Genomic DNA, 12658 nt, shown 5'->3' with positions numbered 1-12658 from the left:
TTTATTTTTGAGAGAGAGACACAGAATGCAAGTGAGGGAGGGGCACAGAGGGAGACACAGAATCCCTAGCAGGCTCCAGGCTCTGAGCTGTCAGCACAGAGTCCAATGTGGGGCTCGAACACGTGAACCGTGAGATCAAGCCCTGAGCTGAAGTCGGACGCTTAACCAACTAAACCACCTAGGTGCCCCAAAACGTATTTTTAAATACTGTTCTAGGGAGAAAGGGCCCACATAAGCAAATGTGCCCAAGGCCCATAAAGTGACCCTGCCTGAGGGGCACCTGGGTTGCTCAGTTGGTTAAGCCCCAACCTCGGTTCAGGTCATGATCTCACAGTCTGTGGGTTTGAGCCTCACGTCAGGCTCTGTGCTGACAGCTCAGAGCCTGGAGCCTGCTTCAAATTCTGTGTCTCCCTCTCTCTCTCTGCCCCTCCCCTGCTCACACTCTGTCTCTCAAAAATAAATAAATATTAAAAGAAAATTTTTTTAAATGGCCCTGTCTGATAGTGTTCTTAAAAATTATCCTATTAATCATAAGGGCAGAGATTAGGTGGCTCATCCATACACTGCCCTACAGGCTAGGGCATAAAAACATGTTTCCTCTTGATCATAGGTAAGTATATCATCTTCATTTGGGAAAATTGTACACACCAGTAAATTAATAATCCCCCAAAGGCTAACTTTAAATTTGAATAAAAAATAGAATTCAGATAATATTTCTATCCAGGCATTTGCCAGGTACTAGGGGTTACAGGGATAAACAAATGAACATAGAGCTTCTAACATATAAGAGGGTTAACAATTATAATTGGGAAGAACGTCATACAAATAGAAGTATGGTAGCAAGATGAGTTAATCCTTAGTTGCAAAATAGGTGATGTTATTTTTGGTTTTTCAAACAAAGAAACCAAGGCACAGAACAACTGAATGGCTTATCCCAAGCATCAACAAATATACTCAGATGAAGTATTTGAATACCAGGACTTTGACTCCAGGTCTCGTGCTATTTACTACCTGGTCTGAAACAGTGCTCATTCCATAGTAGATATTCAATAAATTAGACTGTATTGCATTGAATAAGAAATAGTGCCACTCCAAAGGATTTCATCTTTCTCTCAGAGCAACTATTTAATCTTTTCCCCCACAACTTTATCAATGTATATTTTATATATCATAAAATTTACCCATTTCAAATGTGTAATTCAATTATTTTTAGCAACTTACCACATGGTGCAATCATCATCATAAATCAGTTTTAGAACATTTGCATTCTCCCAATAAGAACTTGAATGCTTGTTTTTAATTAATTTCTATTCCTATCCCTTGTCCCAGGCAACCACTAATCTATATCCTGTCACCATAAATTTGCCTTTTCTGGACATTTCACATAAACAAAATCATACAGTATATGGTCTCTCTTGTTTGGTTTCTTTCACTTAGCACAGTGTTTTTGAGGTTCATCCATGATTCAGCATGTGTCAGCAGTTTGTTCTCTATTATTGCTGAATGGTATTCCCTTGTATGGATACACTACATTTTTGTCTATCTGTTCACAAGCTGATTGACATTTGGGTTGCTTCCCATTTTCACCTATAATGAATAATGCTGCTATGAACATTTGCATGAAATTTTTTGTGAGGATATGTCTTCATCTCTCTTGGGTAGATACTTAGAAGTGGAATTCCTGAGTTATGTAATAGTTTATCTTTAACTTTTTTTTTTTTAATTTTTTTTTCAACGTTTATTTATTTTTGGGACAGAGAGAGACAGAGTATGAACGGGGGAGGGGCAGGGAGAGAGGGAGACACAGAATCGGAAACAGGCTCCAGGCTCTGAGCCATCAGCCCAGAGCCCGACGCGGGGCTCGAACTCACGGACCGCGAGATCGTGACCTGGCTGAAGTCGGACGCTTAACCGACTGCGCCACCCAGGCGCCCCTCTTTAACTTTTTTTTGTTTACATTTTTATTTACTTTTTTTTTTTTACTTTTTTATTTACTTTTTTTTTTTTTTTTTTTACTTTTTTACTTTTTATTTACTCTTTGAGAGACAGAGACAGAGTGCAAGCAGGGGAGGAGCAGAGAGAGAGGGAGACACAGAATCCAAAGCAGACTTCAGGCTCTCAGCTTGTAAGCACAGAGCCCAGTGTGGGGCTTGAACCCACAAATGCGAGATCATGACCTGAGCTGAAGTCAGATGCTCAACCGACTGCCACCCAGGCACCCCTATATTTAACTTTTGAGAATCTGTCAAATTGTATTCTAAAAATACTTTTTTTTTTTTTTTTTAAATTTTTTTTTTTCAACGTTTATTTATTTTTTTTGGGGGGACAGAGAGAGACAGAGCATGAATGGGGGAGGGGCAGAGAGAGAGGGAGACACAGAATCGGAAACAGGCTCCAGGCTCTGAGCCATCAGCCCAGAGCCCGACGCGGGGCTCGAACTCACGGACCACGAGATCGTGACCTGGCTGAAGTCGGACGCTTAACCGACTGCGCCACCCAGGCGCCCCTGTCAAATTGTATTCTAAAGTGGCTGCCACATTTTACATTACTACCAGCAATGTATGGAGGGTTCCAATTTCTCCATATCCACAGACTCTTACTGTCATCTTTTTTGACTATGGTCATTCTAGTGGGTGTGAAGTAGTATCTCATTGTGGTTTTGATTTGCATTTCCTTAGTGACGTTGAGCATCTGTTCATGTGCTTGTTAGCCATTTGTATATAGTCCATGAAAAGTGTCTATTCCAAATCCCTTGCTCATGTTTTGACTTATTGTCCTCTTAATACTGAGTTATAAGAGTTCTTTGTAAATTCTGGATACAAATTCTTTGTCAAATATGTGTTTCACACATTCCCCCCCATTCTGCCACTTGTCTTTTCATTTTCTTAATGTTGCCTTTTTAACTGTAAAAGTCATGAATTTTGATGAAGTCCATTTCATCCATTTTCCAGAAATAAATCCTTATATTTATGGTCAATTGATTTTTGACAAGTGCAATTCACTAACAAGAAGGTAGTTTGTTCAAAGATGGTAGTTTGTTCAAAGATAGGAACAATTGTATATCCACATGCAAAAAGATGAACTTAGATGCTCACTTCACGCTGTGCACAGAAATTAACTCAAAGTGGCTCATAGATTTCAATGCAAGAGATAAAACAACAAAACTTTCAGAAGAAAACATGGAAGATAAACTCAAGATCTTCAGGTAGGCAAGGGTTTTTTTTTTTAATTGATTCTTGAATTCTTGTCTTGATTAAACACAAAATATATACGTGTGTATGTATTTATATGTGGTATGTGGGTATAGTATAGGTAGGTAACTACATAGCCATCTTCAGCCACAATGAGAAACTGTTTTACTGGGATTGTTGACTGAAGTTTGAATTATCAATGACATAAATATGTTGAAAATAATATGCAAAGGAAAAGTGGCAAGCCAGCCAGAACATAAAATCCGGAGCTTGGCAGGTGGAATTCAAGACAAAACTGTGTAAATGGCACATTAATCCTTTCTTCAAATACTATGCAACGTGCCTACTTAAATTTCAGGCTAAGAAATGTTGATTACAGGCAGTCATTGACTGCAGATTAAGAAGCCAATCTTCTAGGGGCACCCAGGTGGCTCAGTTGGTTAAGTGTCTGACTTTGGCTCAGGTCATGATCTTACGGTTTGTGGGTTCAAGCCCTGCATCAGGCTCTGTGCTAATGGCTCGGAGCCTGGAACCTGCTTCATATTCTGTGTTTTCCTTCCTCTCTCTTGTGCACTCTCGCTCTCTCTCTCTCTCTCTCAAAAAATAAACATTAAAAACATTTTTATTTTTTTATTTTTTTTTTTTATTTTTTTTTTCAATGTTTATTTATTTTTGGGACAGAGAGAGACAGAGCATGAACAGGGGAGGGGCAGAGAGAGAGGGAGACACAGAATCGGAAACAGGCTCCAGGCTCTGAGCCATCAACCCAGAGCCTGACGCGGGGCTCGAACTCACGGACCGTGAGATCGTGACCTGGCTGAAGTCGGACGCTTAACCGACTGCGCCACCCAGGCGCCCCAAAAACATTTTTAAAAATAAGCCAATCTTCTATAGAAAGATGAATCTCTATTAGCTAAGGAGATGCTACATACTCTTATGATTGCAATGATTTCATAATACTAACATGAAAGTCTTAAAGCCTATTGCTTTCAACATGTGTAGGAAGAAAGAAATTATTGTTGAAGAGTCATAAACCTAATTTGTCAAGAAGAAAATTTTAGATACAAAGTCTCACTTTTAAAGCTACTTTCTTCTATTAAATTCTATGGATCTCACCTAAAATTGGTAACAGCTAATTTCATGGTCAAATCGCCACAAGGGATACTCAAGGATATGGGCATGAATCTTGGCCACTTGTATTCACTGTGAGGCAGTCAGTGCCTTGTCTGTGTCTCTTCATGGCAATTGATGGAGCTTTGCTAAAGCCTAAAACTTGATTTCCTCTATTTCAGAGCAGTATTTGTTTTCAAAATATATTTCCTAATATAATTAAAACTGCATTACTGCTTATTAGCATGTTAATATATTTTCATTGTTTTCAGGTACAACTGGTTATTTATATATCTACCTGTCCCTTTTAAGAAAGGTAACATGTTTTATTGTGCTTTTATCCCCTACATGAGTGGTTTTAAATCATCAGAGCCATTGGTCAAGTGTTGGAACCCTGCCTTCCAGCATGTGACAAGGGTTTTAGGACACAGTAAATATTTCATATGTTTTTACTGTAATAAAGTAACTATTCATTTTTAATAGTGTAGTTTTGAAATTACATTTCAGTAGTCCCAAGGTCTAATGGAAGAAAATATACCATGGAATCAAACAAGTTACTAAAATAATATTCTAGGAAAGACATATAGGTGTATCATTATTGTAATGAAGGCTAACTAATGTTTCAATGCCTAGAGCCAAGTGCCAACTTTTTTCTTTCTTGAATACCTAGTAACACAATGTTCTCTCATTTATTCTAAAGAGATATGCTCTCTTCTCTTAGATTAGAGCCTCTATCTAAATCTCTTGGACACTTTAAAAATCAGACCTTTTAAATCCAGGATGAGAGAGACTTAGCTGAGTACAGAAACGTAGCTAGAAGAGCCCCAAATAAGGTTAGCCTTGTTACCATTGCTATTGTTGCAAATGCCTTCTAATAACTACTTACCTCTTGAAAGTAAGTAGAAAAAATTTATCAACTCATCAAAATTTCACATGAACTTGAAAGAGGAATGCTAAGTAGTGAAATAAATGAAGACAGCCTTCTTTTCAACTTGTGGGTAACGGGACGCTGTTAAAGCACATTATACTATGACATTTGCATATCAGATGAGTAAAATGATGCTTTACAAAAAACAAGTGAACTGGAAAACAATTCACAGATTCTTTTAAAATACTTTCCTTCTTGCCTAAGATATAACCTAGACTGGTTCTGAATAATTTTCTCTTTTTTTTCTGATTTTATTTTATTTTTAATTTTATTTTTTAAATTTATATCCAAAATAGTGTATAGTGCAACAATGATTTCAGGAATAGATTACTTACTGCCCCTTACCCATTTAGCCCATCCTCCCTCCCACAACCCCTCCAGTAACCCTCTGTTTGTTCTCCATATTTATGAGTCTCTTATGCTTTGTCCCCCTTCCTGTTATTATATTATTTTTGTTTCCCTTCCCTTATGTTCATCTGTTTTGTCTCTTAAAGTCCTCATATGAGTGAAGTCATATGATTTTTGTCTTTCTCTGACTAATTTCACTTAGCAAAATACCCTCCAGTGTTATCCACATAGTTGCAAATGGCAAGATTTCATTCTTTTTGATTGCCAAGTAATACTCCATCATATATATATATATATATATATATATATATATATATATACACACACACACACACACACACACACACACACACACACACACCACATCTTCTTTATCCATGTATCCATTGATGGACATTTGGGCTGTTTCCATACTTTGACTATTGTTGATAGTGCTGCATGGGGGTGCATGTGTCCCTTTGAAACAGCACACCCGTATCCCTTGGATAAATGTCTAGTAGTGCAATTTCTGGGTTGTAGGGTAGTTCTATTTTTAGTTTTTTTGATGGACCTCCATACTGTTTTCCAGAGTGGCTGCACCAGCTTGCATTCCATGAATAATTTTCTTAAATATTATCTGCAGTGATATTTTCAGTTACAGCCCTCCAGCCACCTGGAAACATTAAGTCCCACCTGGAGCCTTATCCTGTCCTTGGGGCCTGGGCTAGTACAACTCTCTACACTGGAGGAATTTTTAGAAGCCTTAGACTGGCAACTTATCTGTTCAGTATCAGCGTGGCCCTTCTGCTGATCCTGCCCTGATAGTATAACCTGGTTTCAGGCACTAAAATTTTATCTGGTTATTTGTAACCCAGCCTCCATCTTGAACCACTAGAAACTAGTGGATTCTTTCACTGTGATCCTCAGTCCTACCTTGGGACCTTACTTAATATACCAGTTGGTGCAATACTCCCTGTAATGTTCTGTGGGCTTAGTTTAGAGCCCTACCCTAGAACTCCAGTCTTCATGAGTTATGTCCCCAGTATATGCCACCTGATAGCTATGAGACAGACTTTCCTCATGTCTGGATTTCTACTTATTGCCCACTGTTAGACTTTTCTAGAGATAGGTCCTATGCTTGAGCTAAATTTCTTATCCACGAACTAACCCATCTCAGTGCTGACTTCTAACTCTAATAGTAAGTCAGGTAATACTTGTTTTAAAACATTTCTATTCAAACCAGCCAACAGTCATTTTTAAAGTGAACCACTAAACATACATTTGGCTGCTTGAAATTCCAAAAGAAAATATCCCATACCTGTCTGAATGAATCCTGATTTGTATCCATTAGTTGTGCCATTTTCTGGTGTCACAGTTGATGATACTGAAGAGTTTGGTTTCATAGAGTGGCAAGTGGCAGAGGATTGTCGGCTTCTACATTCTGGGAAGGAGTAAGAATTATATTATGGGAGGAGACCAATACCCTGTCAAAGCAGGTGATGAGAACACAATCCACAAAATCTCTAAAATAAACTACTGTTCCTTAAGTAGCAACCATGTTCCTTATTGGCAGTTTCCCCTCCTCTAATCCTGACTCCAACAGAATGTTCAAGATGGTGAATTCACTTTGTCTTCCTAGGGCCAGATGTCATGTTTAGAAGGAAAAAAAAGAAAGAAAGAAAAAAGATCCGGCTTTTGTTCTTCACAGACTAGCTCCCAGGGGAAAAATTACTCATAACCAATATAATCATGCTAGTTTTATGGATAAGGCAGGCTAAAATATCAGTAATTTATTTTAAAAAAAATAAGCTTTCAAACACCAGTTAACCTCCTGTCAAGGATCAATTTAGTGTGGAACAGGAATCTATATAGGTTGTCTTCAATATTCTCACCTCAACTTTAATTTATGTCCAAAAGCTGAAGCAAAGAAAAATTTATAGTCAGAGGAGAAAAATTAGAAATGCTCAAATTCTTTTTTTTTAAGCCTACTTATTATTTTTGAGTGAGAAAGAACAGGGGAGGGGCAGGGAGAGATGGGGATAGAAAATCCCAAGCAGCCTTCATGCTGACAGCAGTGAGCCTGATGCAAGGCTTGAACTCATGAAGAGATCATGACCTGAACCAAAGTCCAATGCTCAACCAACTAAGCTACCCAGGTGTCCCAGAAATGCTCAAATTCTTATTACTCTTAGTTTGTATCAAAGGAAATAGGTACACAATATTCTAGGTGATTTCTGATCATGTAACACCAAGCTTCATTTTAGGTAAGCCAATATTAATGGAGCTCTAACATGATACTTTAATAATACTTTGAACTGAGTCAAGTAGATAGCAAATACTAAGAAACCATGTAGGGCTATAACTTCTAACTGAATTATACTACACGTTACACTATGTTAGTTTTTAAAGGTAGCATGTGAAAAAGAAATATAAATGGTTGTAAATGACAGTTAATTATAGAGGGTCCTTTAGAGAGTTTCCAAGTTTATCAGATATATGCAAGGTTGGACACAGTTTTCTATAACCACCTTGGTTAGGATTTTCCTTGAAAAGCAATTGTACTTTGGCCTACAAGGATACCTCCACATTATGTATATCATATGCATACATTTATATTGATGTTCTATGTCTGCATATCTGCATATCTGCATATCTGCATATATGGATACATATGCATATACAATCTTAATTCTAAAATAGCAACTTCTATAAATGTGAGGCTTCAGACACCTGGCTAGCTCAGTTGGTAGAGTGTGTGACTCTTAATCTTGGGTTTGTGAGTTTGAGTCCCACATTGTGGGTACAGATTACTTAAAAATAAAATCTTTTAAAAGATTTTTCAAAAATGTGAACCTTCAAAAGCCATTCAGGATGATTGTGCCTGTCTTGGAACATGCAGCTATTTCCTAAGGAATTATATAATGTCATTTCAAATGCACCCAAGGGTAATTACAGTGGAAAACTCAGAGGAAAATCTGAAGTCATTTATAATTTGGATTTATTACGCTATTTCTTATGGTCAGGCCAAAATCTTGCACAGACAACAAATGGAAGCATTAAAGACAATTATTATATCATCTTTAATAATATAATAATATTGATAATTAAGAAAAATCTCACCATCTAAGTAACTGCTCAAAAGAATAAGGATTAGATATTCCACTGCATTAGAACAATGAATAGAACTTGTGGTAAATCCTATCAACTACATGAAGATGTGAGATTTCAACTGGATTCAGATCCACAAATAAGTTAGTTAAGTTCTTCTACACTTAAAAAAAAAAAAAAAAAAAAAACTTTGCCAACTTAATAATGTGTTTCCCCCAGGTATTAAGGTATTATGAAGAAGCGTTATTTGTTCAAAGTATGCTTAGTTCTAATGAAAACAGAAAACTATACGCTTGAGAATTACCAAAGAACCTAAATAAAATAGAAAGAGCATCTAACCAGAAAAATGACACTTTGAGGTCCTCTCTAAGTGACAGAAAAGCTGAAAAGAGTCCTCCTGTACTCCACCCTCCCAAGAGACAAATATAAAGAGACATGCACTTTTTCTAAACCTGGATAGTCTCTATTGAAAATAGAAAGAAGTTGGGGCGCCTGGGTGGCTCGGTCGGTTAAGCGTCCGACTTCGGCTCAGGTCATGATCTCGCAGTCCGTGAGTTCAAGCCCTGCGTCGGGCTCTGTGCTGACCGCTCAGAGCCTGGAGCCTGTTTCAGATTCTGTGTCTCCCTCTCTCTCTGACCCTCCCCCATTCATGCTCTGTCTCTCTCTGTCTCAAAAATAAACGTTAAAAAAAAAAATTAAAAAAAAAAAGAAAGAAAGAAAGAAGCAAGTCAAATAACCTGCCAGAGAGCTTCACATCTTTGGATAGTCTTCTGAACTTGGGATATTTACATACATCATACCTGATTCTGAACCCCAGAAGGCCACTTGTCCTTACTGTAACATCCTCATTCCTTTCCCTTCCCTTTCTCTCCCAGAAGTTGACGCTACCTTTCCAGCAGATAAGAGGTCCCTTCGACAGTACACCCTGGGAGCTTCTGACTAGGTAGTACTTTAAGTGCTTCTGCTTCTTTGGCTGGGTGGTGAGCTTCAAGTTAATATGGTTGGAAAATTCTGTGAAATACCGAAATCCTCTTTCTCCACAGCCGATACAGTTTCCAGAAAACCCTGAAAGAAGACAAACCAAAGTTACTGGTGGATTTGTAAATTGATACAATACTTTTACATATGGAAAGTATAGAAATATTCAGTGCTTTTGACCCAATAATTTCCTAACCTCAAGGAAAAACACCAATTTTTTTCAGCAGAGTTATTTTATAATAGTGGAAGACTGAAAGTAACTTAAATTCTGCTCTACGTTTAATGGCTAAGAAAATAGAGTGGATAGTAGCATGTGATAGAATTCATACAGTTGACATAAAAATATGAAAAATTTTGCTTCTATAGAGATGCCCATGATTTCCTCCCCACACACTCCCTTCTTAGAGAACTTGCTGGCCCTGGTTCTCTGCCCTACCCACCATGTGCACTGTCACAAATGATTAGATTGTGCTAATATCAGACCCAGTCTGGGACAGTCAGAGTCTCTTTCATGGAATTTTATTTTATTTTATTTTTCAACTTAAGAATATTTTATTATTTGTTTTTTATTTGAGAGGTGGTGGGCAGAGGGAGAGAGAACAAGAATCCCAAGCAGGCTCCACACCCAGCATGGAGCTCGATGCAGGGCTCAGGGCCACAATCCTGGGATCATGAAATCAAGAGTCAGATCCCCAAAGGACTGAGACACCCAAGTGCCCCTTTCCTGGAATTTTAAAATAAATACAAATAGAATCAGTCAGATGGAACTGGGCCCTAAATTTGTAAGGTTTTGTAAAATTGGAACCCAAGTTGGGGGTTATGTCCAACCACCTGTCAGCTAAGGGATGGGAGAGAATAAATTGGCAACTGTGAAGGTTGTCTGCAGAGAGGAGGGCATGGACAGTGATGGGCAAGCCCAGGTGCTGTCAACTTTCCAGTTCCTATGACAGCTAGCTGTAATTTCTCACACAGGTGCCCCGAGAGTCCCATTTCCTCTTTATTCACCCCCCCCCATACTCAAACTAGCTTATTATCCCTTTAGATCAAACATCCAAACAATTCTCACTCAGATTATTCAAACAAAATAAAAATTTCAGTGACCTGCTTAGAGCGGGGGGCACAGAAAGAAGAAATGGAGGAGGCTAAGAGGATGTGAGGCTATCCTTTGCTTAATTGGAAATCAATCCCGTAATACACAGATAAAAGTCACACAGAAATAATGTGAGTTCCTCTGGTTGTGACTGAGAAGGAAGCATCATAAGTACTGCCGTGTAGTGAACAAGGACAAGATAGGTGTAAATGAGAAAAGGCATTCCAAACTCCACACGTACAATCTCTCTCTATATATAAATGACTAACTTAAAATCAATCCACTGATGAAGTGATACTCTTTTTAAACCCTAAACCAACCTGTTATCTAATTAACAAAGATATAAAAGGAGAGACGAGAAAGGCCACCAGGATTAAAGACAGAATATCTCACAACATACCAATCGCAGACAGTCAATTCTGACAATCAATAGAAATGGCAGTCCAATTTATTATTTTTTCAACAATTACTTACTGAGCATCCACCTATATACCAGGCATGATGCAAAACTGGAAAAACAGAGATAGTCATATCTTCTGATCGGTTACATAAAATTAGTAATTTATATAATTAGTTTATTATTGTTACTTTATAGAAATATAAACATAAATTATTTAAAATATATTCAGAGATGGACTGAATTTGAGAGCATTTGGCTATCTGTCTAATGCTTTATCGCTACAGGCCAAAACCAAAAAAAGAAAAAAAAAATGCCAATTTTTTTCACCGAGTTCCCAAGCCATCTAATCATCCATTTCTCCATGCATCCATGCATCTAGCCAACAAATCCATCCATCCATCCAACAAATACTTATATACTCTACCATATGCTAGGCACTCTTTCAGGTACCAGGTTTTCAGCACGGAGCAAAGGAGACAAAACCACTGCCTCCATGTAACTTACATTGTGGTGCGATTATCATGCCTTGACAGAAAAGTGCCTGGCTTGCCAGGCAGATATAGAACCCAGTAAAATAATATAAGAACATTTTAGTCAAAACAATTAAAGATGGTGCCTCCCAAAAGAGGCTTATCTGGTAGATCCAAGTAGTTCATAAAAGATTAGTGTGAGAATCAAAATTAACAAATTACTGAGGTGAGGTTTTATCTTTTTTCTTTTGCTTATTCTCTGAGGTGAAAAGCAAGAGAATATACAAAGGAAGAAAAGCAAAGGATCTGGACAATCTTCAAAGAACAGAGATGGCACATTAATGATGAGAATTGACAATATTAAAGACAAAGAATCCTACAGCTCATTTTTTAAACTCTGTACAGTTTCAGTATCAGTCTTCGTTCAAGAGAGATTTTATCTGCCCAAAGTTCTTGTTGTCATCATCACAAAAAATAATACCTCTTATAGCTAAATTACCTATCTAGTGTTTCTGTCAACCAAGTCTTCCAATTGCACAGTAGATTTGGGACACATGAATGAACTGCCAACTGGATCAATATATACTTTTTAATGTTTACTTATTTTGAAAGAGAGAAAGAGAGCGAGAATGAGTGGGGGAGGGGCAGAGAGAAAGGGGGAAAGAGAATCCCAAGAAGTCTCCATGCTTAGCACTCAGTGCAGAGTCCAATGCAGGACCAGATCCCACAACTGTGAGATCATGACCTGAGCCAAAATCAAAAGTCAGATACCGAGCGAACTGAGCCACCCAAATGCCCCCTCAATATATTTTTTAACCAATTCCTTCACTCACAGTCTTTTGAATCAGCATAATTTATATAAAAAGTTTATAAATTGATATTGGAGTTCACTGGGATTCTAACATATTCGAAGCTTAAAATTTTTCCCACTATAATGCATACTAAAATAATCTATCATCAGTAAGAAATGTTGGATGGATATTAACATATAAAAATCTCAACAACATGCTTATCTAAGAGAAAAGTTCTACCATCTTGCTGCACTACACTTTCACT

The 12658-nt window shown here is 37.8% G+C and overlaps 1 protein-coding gene across 7 annotated transcripts in view; it reads right to left on the bottom strand.

The window, feature by feature from the left end:
* Nucleotides 1-12658, bottom strand: part of GREB1L (GREB1 like retinoic acid receptor coactivator) — a 283759-nt gene that overhangs the window by 118385 nt on the left and 152716 nt on the right. For all 7 annotated transcript variants that reach the window (XM_045458577.1, XM_045458582.1, XM_045458583.1 and 4 more), the window contains 2 exons: nucleotides 9553-9729; nucleotides 6875-6997 (listed from right to left, as the gene is read on the bottom strand). In XM_045458577.1, the coding sequence (XP_045314533.1) occupies nucleotides 6875-6997; nucleotides 9553-9729 (300 nt within the window). The remainder of the gene's footprint in view (nucleotides 1-6874; nucleotides 6998-9552; nucleotides 9730-12658) is intronic.

This window comes from Leopardus geoffroyi, chromosome D3 (assembly GCF_018350155.1).
Source record: "Leopardus geoffroyi isolate Oge1 chromosome D3, O.geoffroyi_Oge1_pat1.0, whole genome shotgun sequence".
NCBI classification, from domain to species: Eukaryota; Metazoa; Chordata; class Mammalia; order Carnivora; family Felidae; genus Leopardus; species Leopardus geoffroyi.
This window is presented reverse-complemented; position numbering and strand designations above follow the sequence as displayed.